This window comes from Asterias amurensis, chromosome 18 (genome assembly GCF_032118995.1).
Source record: "Asterias amurensis chromosome 18, ASM3211899v1".
NCBI lineage: Eukaryota > Metazoa > Echinodermata > Asteroidea > Forcipulatida > Asteriidae > Asterias > Asterias amurensis.
Window position 1 is genome coordinate 13,563,728 of NC_092665.1, and position 13,810 is coordinate 13,577,537.

The 13,810-nt window shown below is 40.4% G+C and overlaps 1 protein-coding gene across 2 annotated transcripts; it reads left to right on the forward strand.

Annotated features, from left to right (window-relative positions):
- The first annotated feature begins 204 nt into the window (after window positions 1-204).
- On the forward strand, window positions 205-11,379 carry LOC139950738 (uncharacterized). 2 transcript variants are annotated; one of them, XM_071949533.1, is made up of 6 exons: window positions 205-344; window positions 1,732-1,788; window positions 3,332-3,649; window positions 4,079-4,145; window positions 5,528-6,932; window positions 8,054-11,379. In XM_071949533.1, the coding sequence occupies exons 3-5, from the start codon at window positions 3,572-3,574 to the stop codon at window positions 6,904-6,906; spliced, it is 1,524 nt and encodes a 507-aa protein (XP_071805634.1). In that variant the 5' UTR covers window positions 205-344; window positions 1,732-1,788; window positions 3,332-3,571; the 3' UTR covers window positions 6,907-6,932; window positions 8,054-11,379. The 2 variants fall into 2 exon arrangements, with proteins under 2 accessions (XP_071805634.1, XP_071805633.1); XM_071949532.1 differs by having other exon boundaries at window positions 5,528-11,379.
- The last annotated feature ends 2,431 nt before the right edge of the window (window positions 11,380-13,810 follow it).

A 13,810-nucleotide genomic window follows, 5' to 3' on the forward strand; every position in this document is an offset into this window, starting at 1 on the left:
ATCTTGCGTAATGCAAATTCATTCTTAACGCATTCGAACACGCGCACGCTTGCCAGCCGTGTGCGTGTTTGGGTGATTAATACTTCTGTTTTGTTTTTTTGTTTTCTTTTTCCATTGGTCACTGAGACCAAAGTGCCCATGCCTCCCCGACGGGCCTAGTACTGCTTAACTCTAAATAAATTTGTCTTTAATGTATGAGAACAATAACTGTGCGGTAGTCATCGGATCGGAACGTGCACTAGTCTGCAGCAGCAAGCCCCTACTACTAGCCCCCGCCCCCTCCAACACCGGTAGCAATAAATCGAACACTGGGACATGAAGTGCGTGGTTTGTTTCCTTCACGCGTGAGTGATGATTATGTTCATCCATTGTCGAACTTTGATGCCGATGTCCAATATTGATTCCAAAACTTTCTCAGAATTATAGTTATGTGCTATGTTGGTGGGATAGGCCTCTACCAAGTGAACATACCGGTGTCTCGTGCAATTAAGTCCTCTATGCAATACTATCCGGAGGACATTATGGCATAATACAATAATGTCCGCCGGACGGTTTTGCATATGCAATCGTGTCCGCCCGGACGCTGCTGCATAATGCAATTGTGTCCGCCCGGACACATTTGCATATGCAGTTGTGTCCGCTCCCATGCAAAACCGTCCTTGCAGTAAATTAAACGCCCTTGGTCGACTCGACGGGAACAAGCTAAAGTGCGTGTCATAATGACATGGGAAATGTTCGGCCGTTGGGTATTCGCTGCCATCATAAAATACGTGAATATTCATGCTGCCTATTAAGTATACGTAGGTCCAGTGCGCATGCACGCTCACTTACGCGCGCACTACAGTCATGTCCACACCGGACGGTTTTTGCATAGCCCCGGCCGGACACGATTGCATATATGCAAAAGTGTCCGAACCGGACAGTATTGCATGGCGGACACATCATCACCTGACACCGGTCTTTGACAAAAATCCATGTAATGGATCGGTGCCTTTTTAAGATATCTTAAAGACGAAATCTGCAAAAGAATAATGACTTTCACGGTGTCTGCCAGGCGAGTGTCTCACATCCATGCCGAATTGGGCAACGAAGTTGAATCAAAAGAGGGCGCTACATCAGACGAAAATTTCTACACAGTTTCGCCCGTTCGCGGAGGGTATTCCTCCCGCAAGAGAGCCCTCCATGAAAAAAATGATATCTATGTTTCAAAACTTGTTTTTTTTTTTGTTCATTTTTTTTACACGCATACACTCATACTTTTGTTTTCACACCTTTTGTCAATATTGAGGAGTACTGAAAGGGGCTTGGAGAAATCATGGAAATGCAAACCGTGCCCCCCCCCCCCCCCTCGAAAAATCGGTGCACCACGTGTGTGCCTTCTCATTAATGTCACCTTTTTCGGGGCTGATTGAAAAACCTTGATGCAATGCTATCCCAAACCTTGTGGCTACATTTCTTTTTGTTTTTCTCTTGTAATAAATTAAGCGGCTTATAAATGTCTGTCTTATTTTTCTTATAAATATTATTGATAACTCTGTTAACCACCAAAAAACAAAATATTGTTCATTTCATAATTTCTACAGTACGATTTCAGTTACCATGAAATGATTCTCTGATCGGAGCGGTCTTTTATGTGTGTGTCTTTTGAGCTGTTTTATTTACTTTGTGTTTTTTTGTATAACAAAAATGAAATCCATGTGAATAATGACCGCGTTAAAAAAAAAACTCAAGTGAGGGCGCCCTAACGTCAAACTGAGAGCTAGCCGGCCATGACAGTGAACAAATCGGGTGAGTCTTCACAAAAGACCAAGAAAAATACACCTTAAATTACCCCCAAATTCGCCTTTTCTTGCAGGCATCTAACAACTGAATGTATATTATTGTATGTATCAAATGTGGGAAAGTTCATCAAGGATATTTATTGCGTGGGAAGTCTGTACATAAATCAATTTTACGAGATTTTTTTACCTTGGAGCGACTTTCTACATGCATGTACATGCATAAAGTCAATTGGCGGTGTTTGGTGTACTGTGCATGTACATGCATAGTGCACGGTGTCTGTACTGAGTGTCAATCGTGTGTCAATCGTGTGGAACGCTATAGAATTGAATGGATGGCCATGTTTTCCGTTCTGACCGACATATCTCTTTATTTAAAAACATTACTCAAAGTCAAAGAATATTGTGTTGCATTTAGATGAAAGAAAAGTACTTCGTGTATTTCTGATATGCTGTGAGTGTGTTGGTTTGCCTTGTCAAATTTGCATTCAACAAATAAAAATTACAAATCGGATTTGACAAATGAGAAGGACCCCATGTTTAAAAAAGAGGAATTGTCAATGTCAGATTGTAACTTTATGTTGTTGAAACTTGACTGTTTGTGAGTAAGATGCTGTAGCCAACTGTCACTTTCTCCTTGTTAGAACCAAAAATGTAACCTTCGTTCAGGTAAAAATGGTGGGAGTTTTTGAGGGAGGTGGTGGGCAGTTCAAATGTGACGGCTTCTTTTCTGACATAGCTTTTCTGTAATTGTACTACTAGCTTGACTAACTGACGTTTCAACATTTTGCCAAGTGTTTTGATCTAAATTTATTGTATCCGACTGCAAATTTGTGCTCAATCATGACCTTAAAAAAGGAAAACTAACTGTATACCCGTCATGTAGGTAATTAAGACTATCTTTGTTTAAAGCCATTGGACCCTTTCGGTAAACAGTGTTGTCCAAGGCCCACACTTTGTGTACTTTAACTTCTATATCAAATAACAAACCTGTGAAAATTTAGGCTCAATCGGTCATCAGAGTCGGTAGAAAACAACGGAAAAACCAACCCTTGTTTCTGCGCGTTTCGCGTGTCATGACATGTGTTTAAAATAAATCCGTAATTCTCATTAACGAGAATTTATATTGTTTTGCTGTTTTCTCAAAAAGTAAAGCATTTCATGGAATAATATTTCAAGAGAAGTCTTTCACCATTGCCTTCTTTAAACCCTGTAAGTTATTTGTAAATCTGTGAACTTTTATTTTTTCTCTGAACCGAAAGGGTCCAATGGCTTTGAAGCTAGGCTGACTGTTACTTTAAAAAAAGTGTTATTTTAAGTAGACAGGCTTAATATAATTCACAGTAAGCAACCAACGAGTAAGTGCGACAATGCCCCTTTGTAAGTGCCTTGTTGCCACTTGAAATGTTCAAGTTAGAAATTTAAGTTTCCTTTAAGTAAAATATCTAGCCAGAAAAGAATTGCTGATTTCATTGCGCATATTATGTTTTTGAAACTCTTTTGTGAAATAGATGTGGGGCCATTGTTGATCCATTTTTGTTATTAACTTTCAGATTTTCCCTTAGTGTGGTGAAGCACCTACATTGCGTATCAGCATCGTCGGGCGTTAATGCCAGCTCAAGTGCGTCTAAGGAAACAAAAGTCTTCAAGAATAAGGACATGTGCCAGAAACTGTAACTGACTCTCTCTCCCCCTGAAGAGGAGAGAAGGAAGGGCCCGTGGGGACGAGACGCTAACTGTCCCTCAAACACGACGAGCAACATTTCACATGAGCTGGATTGCACAGTCTCAAGATGAGTCTACCGCGACCGCCATTCTCACCGCCTACCAGTCACGTGACATTCTGGCAGGCCGAAGTGGAACAATTACAGGTAATATTTCCTTGGATTTGTTGTATTAAGCTAATAATGTAGTAATTAAAATCCTCTTCACATGCGAGACAAATTAATGTTCGTTTAGTAATTTCCTGGAAAATTTGTGTTAAAAGTGTCAACAAAATGTCAAGCATCTTTGTTTTGAAATTGTTTGACAATTCACAATTAAGTAGACCTCTTGATTATCTCAGCATCTCAAACAGCGCCCTCGCTGGATTTTGACATTAAAAGTCAGCGCTGCAAATGTTTCGCAGAAGTTGAGCGCATCTCAACTCTTCCAAATTATTTGTTTTTTGAAAATTGTGATGTAAAAATTTTAATCACTTCGAAGGAAGTGTGAATGGGGGCTGCTTCAGTTTGGCTCAACATGTTTAACAATTTGTACACTTTGTAAAAAAATAATCATACACATCTTTACACCGATAGGTGCCGGGTATGGACCCCCACTCAAGGCAACCTGGAGCTCCGGGGAAACCCTCAACTGCAGCACCTGGTAGGAAAAACTTTTTGTTTTAACCTTTTCTCTAAATACTCCTAAACCCCATGTAAACCATTACATGGTAATATGTAAAAGAAATATTGACCCAATTCACCTGACGTTGTATAGAATAATCTTGGATGTGCCATATTGGCGGGCAATGTCGCTGTGCGTTATTAAGTGAAGAGCGCATTGAAAGGAACACCTTGCCTTGGATCGGTCGAGTTGGTCTTTGAAAAGCGTTCTGTAACCAGTTGTTATAAAATGCATATGGGTAGAGAGATGTTGTTAAAGTAGAATACAATGATCTACACGAATGTGCCTCGCAATTGCATGGTTTTCTTTTTACCTCGTCGACTAACACGGTCGGCCATTTATGGGAGTCAAATTATTGACTCCCATAAGTGGCCGACCGTGTTAGTTCGTAAAGTAAAAGGAAAACCACGCAATTTCAAGGCAAATCTGTGTGGATCATCTTTCTAACCAAATGCATTTTATAACAAACTGCTACAAATGCTTTTCAAAGACCAACTCGACCAATCCAAGGCAACGTGTTCCTTTAATTTTCTTGTCAACCTGTGAAGTACGCTGATAGCGAACTTTTCTGCTATGGTTGGCACAAAACTTTGCTCACAGGGTTGTGAAATTGGCCATAAGGCCTCCAATTGGGCCCATGACCAGTACCAAGGCAGGAGTCCCGGTAAGTCCCCTCATAATCTCCATTGAGCAGAATGGGACCATTGAACGCAAGGTGGCAGCAGACTTACCATGTAAATGTCCATTGTTTACGTAGTTGTGAGCATCACACATTACCAAGAACAATGTATTTTACCTGGGAAGTCTGCTGCCACCAAGCGTCCCGAAAGTCCCCTATTGCATTGAAATACAACAGTGGAAGCGTCTGGATGACACACAATCCTCCATTCTTTGTACAGTAAAAGGACAAAGGACAACAAGTCCAGCACAAACTCAGAATTTAACCTTTTTTTCCGCCATCATAACTGTCCTGTGTGTGTTGGTGAAACAAACCATTTCTAATAGAGTGCATTCCCGACCATGTTCTTTAGTTTGTGCAAATTGCACGTCACCTAAATTCTAGCAGGGAAAAATTAAATGTTGACATGGAAAAGTGTATTTCAAAGCTAGCAAGGTGATTTGACTGGGCGTGTTGGCATTCACAGTGAATGGTTATGTTGCGCATCTGCTTACAAGAATCGCTGGCAAGTTAATGTGCCATTTTATTTGCTTATTTTATTGTGGCTATGAAATAAGAGTTTGTAATTAGGGCTAATCCAGAAGCAAAAAACGTCTTGATGAAATGGCTTTAACAGGTGATTGGAAGTGAAATTATCCCTCTTGTTATTAATATTGTATTTAATTGTATCTCTCTTTTTCAGGTTATGAGTGCAACAAATGCCACACTAGATTCGCGTCCATAGCAAGCCACGTTGCTCATGAAATCGCCGGCTGTATAACAATGGGCCCCTCAACCAGCCATCAGCAATCCAACGTCCTGTACACTCGGGCGAACACACAGCCCACACCTGTAATGAGTCAGGGTACCAGTCGGGAACCAAGCGGGAGTAACGGACTACCGAGCCACACCCGTAACACATCGCCACGGGGTAAGGACGGCAGGAAGGGGGAGAAAGTGACGAGTCCTCGCTCGTTCCTGCAGGCGGAGCAAGGAGGGCAGGAGTACCACTGCAAGGTCTGCCCCCAGGTGTACTACAGCAAGTCGGACGTGCTGCTCCATGCTCGCTCGCACACGGAAGGTAAGCCTTACAAGTGTGAAGACTGCGGGAAGGGCTTTGCGACCACCTCCTACCTGAGTCAGCATTCACGGGTGCACACCAACGTCAAGCCCTACCACTGCACCTACTGTGAGAAGTCCTTCAAGCAGCTCTCCCACCTGCAGCAGCATACCCGCATCCACACCGGCATGAAGCCCTACAAGTGCTTTGACGCTGGTTGCGACAAGGCCTTCAGCCAGCTCTCCAACCTCCAGCAGCACTGGCGTCGCCATAACAAGGATAAGCCCTACAAGTGTCGGGACTGCTATCGGGCGTACGACGAGCTTGAAAAGCTGCAGAATCACGTGCTGTCGCATGAGAACACGCGGCGGGAGAAGCGGTACTCCTGCGGCGTGTGCGGCAAGACCTACAGCCTGGAGGTGTACCTCCTGAAACACATGGATAAGCATCCGCAGCTCGCCAACAATGGACTGACCAACCTACCCATTGTTGACACAGGCAAGCACGCCAACCCCTCGGCTGTCGTCAATCTAACCCATCACAAGAAACACAAGAAGAGCAAGAAGAAGGCCAATTCAAACCCAGCGCCCCCCATGAATATGCACCCCGAGGGAATTAACATTAATGACTACTCATTAGCGGAGACCTCTGGGCCGCTTGTCCCGATGCTGATGCATCTTCCACCACCTGACTCTGTTCTGCAGTCCTTGGCTTTGCCGCCTCGTAGTGCAATTCAGAGCCAGACCACCGAGGCCAAGTCCAACTCCCTGCCCCATGGTTTCCCAATCCACACTGCGACCAGTCCCTCGACGAGCAGCCATCCAATTAACCTGCATATTCCTGTTCCCACCTCATTAGGGTACATGAACAGGGGTGCCCAGGCAGTATTTTCATCGGGAGAGGGGCCGTCGTTAGTCAACTCCCCTGCGTTTCAGTCGGCAAGTCACATTGTTGATTCTAGAATGCCATATTTTCCCCTGCCAGTCTCAGCACCAAATGTATCACACGTCATACAAGCATGAAAGCATTAGCTCAAGTTATTTAGGGGGTGAGTTCTTCTCAATTTTTATTTTAAAAAGTCCGTAGAATCATCATGAAAATTTTGCAGATGCATGTGGTTGCCGTAGGCCAACCACTGTCATCACCGACACTTTATCGAAAGCCACCTTTGATACTGAGCCACTTGTGTTTAATTCAAACTCCAAGCATTTTTGGTTGGACTTGGGCAGCTAATGTTGGCCCGCTACTAGCACCCATCACAAAAAAATGTTGTTAGTCACAAAAAAAAAGAAGTTATTTAAGTCAAACTAGCAAGGTAAACTGGCTAAGTTTACATAGTGTAGTCAACTGACTAAGTCAATCTAGCTTGGTCAGCCGTCTAAGTCAACCTTGCCTGGTCAACTGGCTATGGCAACCTTGCCTGGTCAAGTGGCTAAGTCAACCTTGCCTGGTCAGCTGGCTTGGTCGACCTTGTTTGGTCAGCCGTCTAAGTCAACCTTGCCTGGTCAACTGGCTACGGCAACCTTGCCTGGTCAAGTGGCTAAAACAACCTTGCCTGGTCAGCTGGCTAAGTCAACCTTGCTTGGCCAGCCGTCTAAGTCAACCTTGCATGGTCAAATGGCTAAAAGTCAACCTTGCATGGTCACATAGCTAATTCAAGCTACTGTGCATTTTATTTTATCGCTGAGACATTCCTCTTTAAGGGACCTTGAAGGAACCTCGTAAAACGCAAGGTTTCATGTGAAAATGAAATCTCTTTAAATACCCAGGGCCCAAATTAATAACACTGTTTTTCCCATCTGGGGGCAAATTATTAAGCTAAGCTTACCCAAGCAAAAACTCATGAAATAACTCAGCTTAAAACCATGACGTTATCAGCTTAGCAGAAATGCTAGTTTGTCCTACTTGATGTTTTGCACACATCATGATTCAAAGAAATCTTAGTTGTTTTGGGGGAATACTTATGAAGTTGTGAATTAATTGTTCTTATAAGCCCTGATGTTATATTTCTTGAAACAGTATTTTTGTTTCTCATTGTATTTTTTTTTTCCTGTGTCAGGACCCATCATTGTTACACTCGCCCACACATTCTGGTAATTTAGGGGCTCTCATAATTTTTCTTTTTGAAGACTTGCATTTTTCAACTTGTTGAAGCTCTTTTTTTTCTAGTGGCAGGACCCATTGCTGTTGTGATTTCAGGTTCGTTGTCAGAGGTTTAAAGTGGTGTAATCCTTTACATTGCCATCACAGATGTCTCAGAAAACTTGAGGGAAGTGTAAAGGAATATTGGAAATGATTTTGCAGCCCCGTATGCTTCATTTTGGAAAGGGCAAGGGCACCAAGGCCTATCACCTTGGTAAGGGGCAACCTATGCGGAAAGTGTAAGTTTCTACTATAGCATTTCAAGGGCACCAAGGCATTTACAAGGGGACACGGAGGCAATCGCCTTTGTTAGGGAGCGTCTCAAAAGTCGGAACGGTAGGAACGTTCTGTTTGGATCGCAAGAGTATCCCCGCCGCTTTTGTCCGTTCCACAGGACCGGTCTTTTGGAACGCTCCGCGTATACTTTGTCATGATGTTGCGATCCTGCGGGCATATGCCCGCAGGAACGTTCTTTTGCGCTAGGAACGTGCCTGACTTTTGAGACGCTCCATTACCTCTGTGAAGTTTCAGGCCTGATTTGGGAAATTTTTTGGGAGTTCCTGCCCGACAATCATTGACAGTATTAAACCTGGGGGGAAGTCCAAAGTTTGGGAGGGAAATGTGAATGAAACCTTTGATGTAAAATCATGCTTAGCAAGTTGAAGGTCGAAGGAAGATGTTGGAATAATGATGGAAAAATGTATAGGAAAATGTGGGAATCCAAATGGAAAAATGGACAAGAAAATGTGGAAATCATGATGGAAAAATGTATAGGATGATGTGGGAATATCAAAGGACAGTTCCAGAATATGTGAAAAATATGAATACAATGTATTGACTTCAACAATTTGATGGAGATGTATAGATTTTTTTTAAATACCCTGTAATTTTTTGTTTAGTTTCTGTGTGATTGTGGACATGTTTTATTCTACACATATGAATATGTGGATGGGCGTTCGTCTAAGATATTCTATTAAATATCTTGTATTCAGTTCATGAACATTGACACTTGTAAAGTTAAAAAAAACAAAACAAAAAACAAAATCGAAAATGTACCATATTTTTTTAAAACAGTGAATGTTTGTGTATAGAAATAGAAAAAGTCATAATATTGTTCATAGAAAAAAAAAAAAAAAAAAAAAAAAAGTCTTTGTCTGTTGTCAAACCTGGTTGTTAAAAACTGGCATACTCCATTGACAGAGTATAAATTAACATGGATTCTTTTAAAAAAACTGAAATGATATGAACTAATATTGGTCGTTGGTGACAGATTTGTTTTCCTCATTTGTGATAAGGTTCTCGTAGGGTATTGACATCTTTTACAAATTATTTTGTATTGATGTCTACTTTTAGTTGGAAAAACTATTCCCGGTCAACACTCCTTTTTGTCTGAATTTATTTTTTTTAAATCTAAAAAGGGAACAAAGCAACATCAAGTGATGCACATTCTACAACAAAAGGTGTGTACAGTTGGCTCTGTTTTTAACAGTATGGCTGGGTCCGGGCAAATTACCCCTTTGTTATAAGAGGACACCCAAAAAAATAAACACAAAGCAGAAATAAGATTCAGGACTTCAGAATGTACTCTTTATACATAGAACCTCTTTATAACCGTGATCTTTTTAAAGGCAGTGGACACTATTGGTAATTACTCGAAATAATTATTAGCACAAAACCTTACTTGGTATTGAGTAATGGGGTTGGTAGTATAAAACATTGTGAGAAACGGCTCCCTCTGAAGTGACATAGTTTTCGAGAGAGACTAAATTTTCTGCGAATTTGATTTCGAGACCTCAGATTTAGAATTTGAGGTCTCGAAATCAAGCTGCTGAAAGCACCCAACTTAGTGTGACTAGGTATTTTTTTTTTCTTTATTATTATCTCCCAACTGCGTTGACTAATTGAGCTCAAATTTTCACAGGTTTGTTATTTTATGCATATGTTGAGATACACCAAGTGAGAAGACTGGTCTTTGACAATTACCAATAGTGTCCAGTGTATTTAACAAATGTTGACTTTATAACAGACGAGTTGTTATAAGAGAAAAATTACGAAGAAACGAAGAAATACCTCTATTTAACAGTGCTCATTACAACGAGAGACAACTGTAACTAAAGCCCCTTTCACACAAGAGCAATTTAGCAAGGGTCTCTTGCTAAATTGTAGCATGGTTGTAAACATTTATAAAGTGTACCTCGTGTGAAAGGGCAACTATTGTCTCTACTGTCTAAAGTCTCTTGCAAAATCGTGTCAAACATTGCTACAGTTTATAACCATGCTAAAATTAAGCAAGGGACCCCAGTTAAATTGCCGTCGTGTGCATGAATGGATTTTTACATGACTAATGTCATAGAGTAAGGACACGCCAGGCAAGTTACAATAATTACACAAATCCATGGTAGTTGAGCTGTGTATTGTAAACTGGTGGCGTGTAATACTACTTGGCCTTAAAGGAACACATTGCATTGGATCGGACGAGTTGGTCTATAAAAAGCGTTTGAAACCGTTTTTTATAAAATGCATATGATTGGAAGATGTTTTATAAGTAAATAACAATGATCCACACAAGTTTGCCGCGAAATTGGTGGTTTTCCTTTTACTGTGCGAACTAACACGGTCGGCCTTTCGGGAGGCAACAATTTGACTCCCATAAATGGCCGACCGTGTTAGTCGACGAGGTAAAACGAAAACCACTCAATTTCGAGGCATGTTTGTGTGGATCGTTGTATTCTACTTTTACAACATCTTTCTACCCATATGCATTTTATAACAAACGGTTACAAACGGATTGCAAAGACCAACTCGACCGATCCAAGGCAACGTGTTCTTTTAAATACTGGGGTATTGTATTTTCACATGAAAGGATAGGAACCGCCTCTGGCAATCAACTTTCATCGCTTTACTGAAAGAGGAAATTGTTCAGGCAAACAGCTTGATGGTATTCATTTTAAACTAAAACGGGTGCACACGACAGGTTTGTGGCTAGAGTGAATTCACATAAATCATCTGGTTTTGAACAAACAGTTATGAAAAAGTGTTGAAAATGTGACAACCTTCCATATATCACAAAAGATGTTTTTAGAGTTTATTTCAAGCAGACGAAACGTATGGTGTTTGTCAGTAACACACTTGCATTGTCTAAGGGGAGAGGGTCCAATCCCACGAATGAGACTTCAATTTGAAAAAAAAAAGTAGAAAGGAAAAACATGTGTTCAACCTTTTACAAACTTCATCCAATACGTTGGTCACATTTTGTTACAGTGTATAGCCCAGTTTGTCATGCACGTGTTTGTGTCGAATTTATTTCAAATGCGGGCTGTTTTTACAATGTTTCAGGAAACTGAGTATTCTTGGTTGTGGGGGGGGGGGGGGGGTGGGGTGGTGGCATAGGCAAGAGTATTATTATGTTTAAACAACCAACAAAACAATAGCAGACCAATTAAATATTTTGTCTTTCTTAGTTGTAGAAACTTAGACGTGTATATCAACTCAGCATAGCAGATTACAACTGTGTATTGTATTTTTTTTTGTTTTTTTATTAAGTTCTGTTTGTCTGTCAAATTAAAAAACGAGGAAAATATGTTCCTCGTTTAAGTTTGTTTTCCCTTCTTCTCTATTTTGTTTGTGAAATATGGATTTTTTTTATATACAGATACGTTGATTGGACATAACTGTAAAATGTAACTCGTTCTATGTTTTGTTTCTCGCCTCTGATGGCCTAACATATTCGTCCCGATATTGGGACAACTAATTTGTAAACAAGGTATACATTTTTTTTTTTTTGGAAAAGACTTTTGTAAAGTATGAGTATTACCATGCATATTTATGTCTGTTGACATTCGTTATAGCTACTAGACTTTTTAATTAAGCTTATCGTGTACTTTTTAATATTTTAAATTAGCTTGGTGTCCCTCGAGATTTTCTGTTAGTGCTCGGGTGAATATGTGCAAGGGAAATTGTTTATTTTATTCGTTTTTTGTTGTTTTGTTGTTGTTGTTGTTGTTTTTTTTTTTTTTGGGGGGGGGGGAGACACACACACATCCGTAATTAATAAGTGTTTTCTTTGCATCAACATTTTTTAAGTTGTATTTAAGAAAATATGCTGAATGAATGTAATAATTGCCCAAATGAAAGAACAGTAAATTTGTTTTTCATTGTGCACCAAGCAAATTGGCGTATAACATTTTTGCACCAATCAAAGTGCGTCAAAGAACAGGGCAATTGAAACGCGGCAAGTAGCCAACCAATCAGAATTCCAGCAGAAGTAGAAAACAACATACACCAATCAAATTCGAGCAAACAGAAAACGCACACCAATCAAAGTGCAGCAAATGCGTGACGCAATGAATCTTTCATAACAGAGAGGGACACCACCTAAAGCCAGTAACTCCGTTTATCATTTTTAATCATTTTGTGTGCTTGTAACATAGCCTTTTTGTCTGTTGTAAATTGATACCACCAAACCTGTTAGCTGTACCCCAATGCTCACCGTCCCACTTTGATTCAAACGTCCATAGCCACGCTGCAAAATTGGGGTGTTAAAACGGACCCGATCGGTGTTATATGTCACAATGGCCCAGTCACACAGGCCCCGAGAACGAGAACGAAAACAATAACGATAAAAATGCACGCTCGCGATTGGTTGAATTGCTCCACGCAAAATACGCCCACGCTCATTCAACCAATCGAGGGCGTGCATTTTTATCGTTATCGTTTTCGTTCTCGTTATCGGGGCCTGTGTGACCGGGCCTTAAGATGCCCAAGAGAGAACCAAGACCAGTGTTTCAATAATACCACTGTATTAATTGTGTTGGCAGACATTAGTGTTATTTTGATAGGCTCGCCTATCACTGACGAAAATGTCGGCCAATCTACAGCTAAACGCGTGCGCACTGGATACTGAGTATTTGCGAAGTAGTCTATGTTCCAAATACCGTCTTATAATGGCAGGTGCACATTTCTTTAAAGACAGTGGACACTATTGGTAATTGTCAAAGACTAGTCTTCACAGTTGGTGTATCTCAACATATGCATACAATAACAAACCTGTGAAAATTTAAGCTCAATCGGTCGTCGAAGTTGCGAGGTAATAATGAACGAAAAAACACCCTTGTCACACGAAGTTGTGTGCTTTCTGATGCTTGATTTCGAGACCTCAAATTCTAAACTTGAGGTCTCGAAATCAAATTCGTGGAAAATTACTTCTTTCTCGAAAACTATGGCACTTCAGAGGGAGCTGTTTCTCACAATGTTTTATACTATCAACCTCTCCCCATTACTCGTCACCAAGAAAGGTTTTATGCTAATAATTATTTTGAGTAATTACCAATAGTGTCCACTGCCTTTAACACCAACTGGTTGTTTTAAACTCAAGTTCGAAGGACACACAAGAAAAGAAATATGGGTATAACATCTTGCTGTATATAAGCACTGCATAAAATTCAATGGAACATTTAAAAGAAAAACAAATGCATAACAGCACATGGAAATCTGTTTTATAAGTTGGTGTGTATTTTTTCGTTCAAAGATGTGACTAGTGTTTTATTTGCATCTCTAACTTTTTTTTAATATCATTATCTTAAAGTAATTATTTATCCGTTTCTTTTGTGAAATCTATTTTCTTTTGTAGTAATAGTACAAGCTCTTTTAAAAAAGCAGGTTTTGGGAAAAATTGTCATTCATTATAAATGAAGCCAAATGTACAGTACGTATTTGTGGTATGAAAATGCACTCGATATTAAAAAATACTAAATACTAGATTTAACAACAGTTGTTCATGGAAAC